This window comes from Stigmatopora nigra, chromosome 21, assembly GCF_051989575.1.
Source record: "Stigmatopora nigra isolate UIUO_SnigA chromosome 21, RoL_Snig_1.1, whole genome shotgun sequence".
Classification (NCBI taxonomy): Eukaryota; Metazoa; Chordata; class Actinopteri; order Syngnathiformes; family Syngnathidae; genus Stigmatopora; species Stigmatopora nigra.
The window spans coordinates 3,494,992-3,501,931 of record NC_135528.1 but is presented as its reverse complement, the minus strand read 5'-3'; the positions used below and the strand labels follow the sequence as shown (position 1 = coordinate 3,501,931).

The 6,940-nt window shown below is 40.3% G+C and overlaps 1 protein-coding gene across 2 annotated transcripts; it reads left to right on the top strand.

The window, feature by feature from the left end:
• Positions 1-283: 283 nt before the first annotated feature.
• nobox (NOBOX oogenesis homeobox) lies at positions 284-6,181 on the top strand. 2 transcript variants are annotated; one of them, XM_077743586.1, is made up of 9 exons: positions 284-1,075; positions 1,966-2,501; positions 3,242-3,407; positions 3,484-3,590; positions 4,047-4,195; positions 4,265-4,401; positions 4,613-4,805; positions 4,880-5,217; positions 5,739-6,181. In XM_077743586.1, the coding sequence occupies exons 1-9, from the start codon at positions 1,048-1,050 to the stop codon at positions 6,149-6,151; spliced, it is 2,067 nt and encodes a 688-aa protein (XP_077599712.1). In that variant the 5' UTR covers positions 284-1,047; the 3' UTR covers positions 6,152-6,181. The 2 variants fall into 2 exon arrangements, with proteins under 2 accessions (XP_077599712.1, XP_077599713.1); XM_077743587.1 differs by having other exon boundaries at positions 284-1,356.
• The last annotated feature ends 759 nt before the right edge of the window (positions 6,182-6,940 follow it).

Genomic DNA, 6,940 nt, shown 5'->3' with positions numbered 1-6,940 from the left:
TCCATTTGACTTCAAGCAAATGGAATATTTTTTTCAAAATATTGTGTTTACTCTGACTAATTCAGGGGTATTCATAAAATTTGTTATTATTGTCATATTATTTAGATTTTTCATAAATATATAATAATAATATAATATATGCAATAGTATTATTTTATTTCATTTCAATATTTTCATGTTCATTTTTAAAAATTAACCTTATCAACCAGCTCATTAATTTTATTATAATAATTGTTATAATAATAATTCTAATAATAATATTAATAATAATAATTTCTGATAACTATTTGCGGACAGAAATATTTTGATGACACATATTCTCACTATCCAAATATGCAGATAGTGCCTAAAACACATTAACTTTCTAGTTTTTTTTTCTGAAAAATATTTGAAAATAATATTAGGAGAAAATCTTAAATGTCAGGCACCTTAATGAAATGTATTCCAGTAATTTAGCTCAGTGTCAAATAGTTATTTTATCTTCAATGTGGAATTCATGTTCTTTTCCAGCTCCCTAAGTGTGCATTTTGTCAGATAAGTGACATATTACAAATATGTACCAGCACACTGTTAATTTTGAGTTATGATTCATCTCCCTGTCCACTTTATGGCACCCAACAGAGAGTCTGTCGTCACGCCGTCTGCTGGCATATTGAGGTATTACATTAAAAAAATAAATACCTCATTAAGAAATCAGTGTGACAAGACTTGCGTTTAATCGGCTCATTACCATGTAGGCATAGTAATTAGAAGCCATATTGCACCGTATTCATTAACAATAATGAGAATAAATGAACATTATCTTTCGTTTGACGTCATATTTAAGCCTTTTCAGCCGGATATCAAGTTGTGTACGCTTTAGACTTGAAAGTCGCGCAGGTGTCTTTTCGCTCGCCTATTGGTTGTGGCGTGGTCATGTGACTGTAGCCAGGCTAACCAGTCAATTACCCAATCAATCAATTCTATCGGGGACTCGCCCTGTCAAACTCAGCGGCGCTAGCTTGACTTGTCCCCGGTTTAATTGCTTGTTAGTGCCACGGTGAAGTCATGGATGAAAACGCCAACCAACAATTTGGTAAAACGCCTTTAATTGTCAATCATGAACTCGTTTATTAGCAATACTAGCGACTTACTCACTCATTGGTCAGCTAATTATTTCGAGTTACTTAGTCATTTTTTTTACATTTTGGTGTGAAAGAAGAAAAATAAAGCTAATCCCTTTCCTCGCGAGGCTCCGGGCCCCCGGGCTTGTCGTATCAAAGAAGCCCAAAAGAGGCTCATTAACTTCGGTGACCTTGCGTTTGGAGTTGGGGGACACTGGTGCTTTAGCTAGCGGACCCGACCTAATCATTTAAAGTAAAGTACATACCTAGGGAGGCTAATTAATTAAGTCACCTTACTTTAATTACTTTAATGTTGTGTTTTATCAGCTTTCAGTCAACAGTTTCCTTGAAAGTTCACGAAAAGTTCTTCTAACTTTATTCAAATGCTTGTCTCACTTTTAATTTGTACGGCAATACCGGAACCACGTTCGAAAACAAATACAACGTAGTATTTTGAAACGCTAGAAATGATGATATGTCTTCCTACTGCTCTTAATTTAGTCTTCGGTTAGAAATAGTTTATGCAGCGTTACTATTAAGAGTAAATACTAGATAGTTTGTCATGGTAGGTTTGTCACAAAACTGAAATGAAGCCCCCAAAATAGTTGAACTTATTCTTAAAACGGAAATATTCGCACATTATTTACATAACACATTATGTTACGCTATTATATTATTATTTTTGCCGTTTGGGACATTAAAACCAATGTTAAATGACTGCAAATGACATCTGAAACCCCAATAAAGTTCTAAATAACATGGCAGATATGTTTGTGTTTTTTTTCTTCATATATGACAGTGACAGTGCATTTTTGGCTTGTTTGCAACTGTATACATTTACTTGACTTTTTCCTGTTTTCAGGCTGTCCTAGTCTTATGTGTGAGGAGTTGGAAACCAAAGTTATCCAGGAGAAGAAGACAAGCGAGGAAGACGGGGAGCAGGTAGTAACGGAAGAAGCTGATGAAGAGAAGGACAGTGAAAATAGTCGCAGTGTACCCCAAGAAGAGGAACAAGACGACCCCAAAAATGCCACCAAAGTGGACCACGAGAGTCCCAAGCACAAAAAGAGCAGAAGGACTCGAACGAAGAAGACTAACGAGCGCTCAAAAAACAAAAGAGCACATAAGGAAATCGTCGAAGACAAAACTGAAACTGTGCCGACGAGCCCAGAAGAAAACCGACCTTTGACTGAAGCCCCCATCCCAGTCCCGAGCACCTGCGACCTAGCAGACCCTGTCCTTATGGACTGCACTGGGTTAGATTTAGACGGATCCCCCTATCTTGCCCCCCAAGTCGACTCACCCATGAACCCCGTCCAGCCTGCACCGGCGGCCAAGAGGCCGTACAGCCCCTCTTTATCCCAAAGTGGGTCTCCCCACGACCTGGAACCACTGGAGGTAAACAACAACTTGCATATTCACAATTCAAAATAGAGTACAAATTAAGGGAACATTTTCGTCCATTTCGAGGCATTACTAAAAGACAAAGCAGTCTGTAAATGAAAAGCTAGTTTCACATGTCCAATCCATTTGTAGTGGGAGGGATGGCAGCTAATGAACAAATATTTATTCACAACTACTAGTGATAAACACATTTGAATTTAGAACAGAAGTGTAGTCCCATGTTGGAACTGGCATGTAGGAATTAATACAATCCAAAACAAGTGTTTACTATTTTGGGTCAAAACTGTATTTTGACCAGGGTTCATCTAAAGTGGAACTTGAAACGAATTCAACGTGCAGAGTCACTTTCACTTTGTAACAAAACTAATAATCATGAACTGACGTCCAGTCAGCAATTTCATTTTAAAGCCTCAATTGGGGGTTTCTCAAGAGCCATTGAATCCTAAAGGAGTCTAAAAACTAAGCCTCCTAAGCTAGTCGGACTTAGCCGCGTGACATTTGGCTTTCATATCTATCATGACTACAGCCACAAAAAAAAATTCTCTGAAGTCATGCCTGGAAAGGCTTCGGAAGTCTGCCATATTAAGTTCACTTTAGCTACATCCAGCCTTCCTTTTTAAAGAGGAATAATTCCAAATTTCCAAGCCAACAGTCAGTTTCCCGTTGCACCTCAACATTTGGGAGGCATCTCTCTTAGAAGGTGACCCACAAAAAACATTGTTGTCTGTTGCCAGATGGAAATTACTCAAGTGTACTCCACCCGTCGTTCCATCCGTTACATAAGCCGCGGTCGAGGCCAGCCCGCCAACCTTCCGGTGCCCCCCAAGCTCGATAGCGTGGACAGCTGCCCGCTGCCTCCAGCACCACCCAGGAAGAAGACAAGGACTCTGTACAGCACAGGTTAGACCTATTTGAGTTGGATTTTGTGGTCCATTTGTGTTGTTTTACATGATATTTTTTTTGTTCTTGTTTGTAGATCAATTGGAACATCTGGAAGCGTTCTTCCAGGAGGAACACTACCCCGATGCCGACAAGAGGAAATTTATCGCCGCATCCGTCGGTGTCACGCCACAGAGGATTATGGTTAGGCAGATAGGTTTTGTTTTTGGTCCTGTTTTTTTTTGTTTGTCTGGTCTTACTTTCAATTTTCTAGTTTTTGTCAGAACAGTCCAATATAGTCGTGTTTTTTCATATATAGTCTTGGTTTGGTCCACTTATTTGTTACCATTCTATTTTTTTGTTTACCTTTTTGTTCTCGTCCTCAAATGTGCCAGTCTTGGTCCTATCTTGGACGTGTTCAGTCTATTCAGGTTTTTATTCTTCTGTTCTGGTCACTTTAACTGGGCTTGTTCTTCTCTTGTGTTGTCTTTTCTTGTCTAAAAAATGCTTTTTAGGAAGTGTCTCGTCCAGTCATTTTCTGTGTTAATTATGTTGGTATTTGTGGAATACTGTATATATTTATATATACAGTATTCTACTATTAATGTATATAGTATTTCAAATTTACAATTTCTAATCAGTGTTGTTTCTGCGTGGCAGGTGTGGTTTCAGAACCGACGAGCCAAGTGGCGCAAAGTGGAGCGCTTGGGGTCATGTAAAGGTGAACAGGTGCAAACCAGGGGCAGATGGAGTCCTTCCCGCTCCTACGACCAATCTCTGCTCCCCAACATGCAAAATGCCCCGAGCACGTAAGCTGGAAATGCAAAATCAACTTGATGACCAGCACTCTTGATTTATTTTTCATTTTTCTTTTTTAGCAATATGGCACCTGTCTTTCCTGGACACTTTGGTGCTAAGATGCCGATGCTGGAGTCTGTACCACCAGTGCCGCCTTTTTCTATACTGTCTACGCAAACACAGCCCTCCTTCAGCCAACTTCTAGCCACCAGTCCAGGTTTTCTTCCCATTCGTCAACGTTAGATGGGCAGGGGGCACATTAATGAATTCAACTGGACGTAACTACATAACGCAAGCAAACCAAACATCATTCTCAATAGAGTTTTACCATTGTCAGCTTCCATTTGTCATAAATGTCAACTCACTGGTCCAAATTCTGCTCTCAAATGGCTTTCATGCCACCAATTGACCTACCTTTCATCTTCAAGGTCAGCCCAGAGTGGGAGAGCCACCTGACTTTCACCCGCGCCCCATGCTCAGCCCTCCCCCTCTCAGACGCGCTAGCCTCCCCCTCCTCAACGCCCCCGCTGCCTACAACCTCAACATAGCTCCCCCACCCCTCTACATGGATGATGGCGCCTCTATGGGGCAACGCGAGAGCCACACGCCAATGGACCCCAGGTGATCAGCATTTGAAAGAGGAAAATCTCCAAATATTTTAGAGTAAATATATTAATTTATTTTCATGTTGTCAGTTCTTTGTTTGAATTTAGCGACAAGCTGGACTTCCTCGCGCCAAGCAATCAGAACAACAATCAGCTGTCTTACCCGCTGCAGACGTCTTACCCGAATAGGCCCCCCCAAGTGGCGCAGCAACAGCAGCTTCAAACCTCCACAAATCACCCACCCCGCATGGCCTTCCTCAACCCCTCATCGTACCTCCAAACCAACCCTTCGGACGACATCTCTTCTTCATTTATAGCCTACGGTCCGGCCGGAAATTCCACCGGCGGGGTTGCCTATTCTTCCGGGAGCCACACTTGCGTTCAGTCCCATGGTGGGGGGCAAATAATTATGCAGCCAAACAACTCTGGTGAGTGTGAAAAAGGCCCTACATATTGTATTTATTGGTCCTCCATATTTTCACAGGTTTTATTTTGTCGTTTGCTGTCAATTGCTTTTATAATCATACCTCACCTTACAAAATTATATTTCATTCCAGAAGTGATTTTTTTAATGGCTTTTTTTAAATAGTCACATTTTATAGATGAGACTCCAATTTTCAAATAATTTACAGCATATGTTTTTGCATTTCAGGGGAGTTTGGCGACTTATGTAACATTTTGCTTTTTTCAGAACACTCCAAATTCAATCAAATATTTCTGTTGTCTCTTAAATATCAAGGACGACTTAAATCAAAGAATAGTTAAATTTATATACATTCTTTAGCAGTGGGACCTCAGTTAGGCAAGTTTCACTTTCAATCATTTGATTTCAAGCATACCTGTTCCTCAAATTTCCCTGCATTTATCCTCCGACCACAGAACTAAAGGCAATTATTTTCCACATCCAGATGTTACCTGACATGTTTAACGCTCCTTTCTCACGTCGCAGGTGGTGTGGGGTCCTACCTGTCGTACCCTTGGCCTAATGTTTACACCCAGCCTGCCGTTCAGCAGCTCGCCCCAAATTACCCGGCCGGATTCACCGGCGCCGCCCGGGACCACCAGGTACCTTCGTCCTCCTCCTCCGCCGGCGCGCCGGCGTGTTTCCAGCGCGTTTACGCACACGGCGGTGGCGGCGGCGGTGGTGTTCTCCCGCCCGTCTCCACCCTTCAGCCATCCCGCCTCAGGGTCGAAGGCAGGGCTGCTGCGGAGACGGACGCAGCCTCTCTGCCCCCCTCCCAGCCCAATCCTGTTTGCTCCCCAAGCTGCCATGTAGCGCCCTCTAGTGTTAAGATTGAGAGCGACAGTCCGTGTGAGATTCACAGCCACTTTAACTGTGACTTCTCTGCTATTCACTTTTGAGTGAATGTGTGTTAAGCATAAACAATTATAAAAATGTTTCTCTTTGATTTGGCTGATTGGTTCTGTTCGTCATTTAATTTAATCACCTGACGTATCTGATGTCATTCATTCTTTGTCCCAGAATTAATAAGTGTGCAATCGTATAAACTATTGATATGTAGTATATGAATCTATTTTTCCAGTGTAGTGGCGAAAACATAAATAATGTGATAAAAATAATGTCATGTGAAATTCTGATTATGAAATGACACGTTTTGTCATTGAATAGTTTTTATACAACTTGGCCCTTTAAAAAAAAAAAAAAAATTCTACTTTTTCATTCATTGTTAAAACATCCTAATCAAAAATTATTTTCAAATTCCCTCCCACAAGAGAGCGCTATTCCTTTCCATTTTGGGTTGCTTGATAGCGAATAGGTGCCCATAAAAAAAAACATATTTTTTATTATCAAAACATCTTTAATAGTTATTATTAGGGTGATGTCAAAACCAATTAGTGTTTTGAAGACACAGTATTTGACTTATATATATCCTTTAAAAAATGCAGTAGAAATAGTTATAACGCTCAACGCCATTAATATGTCAGAGAATTTTCATATATTTTTTTAGAATATAAAGTGAAAAGGATGCAGTTTTTTGGGGTATAGTGCCTTTTTACAGAAAAAAAAGCTTGTTTTCAAAATACAAAAATTGTAATAATATATAAATATGTTCTACAATGCAGAAAATCTCAGGATGTCCTCTTAAAGCCAAAAAAGACACTTATAATGAGGGAAATGCAGTGAAAAAA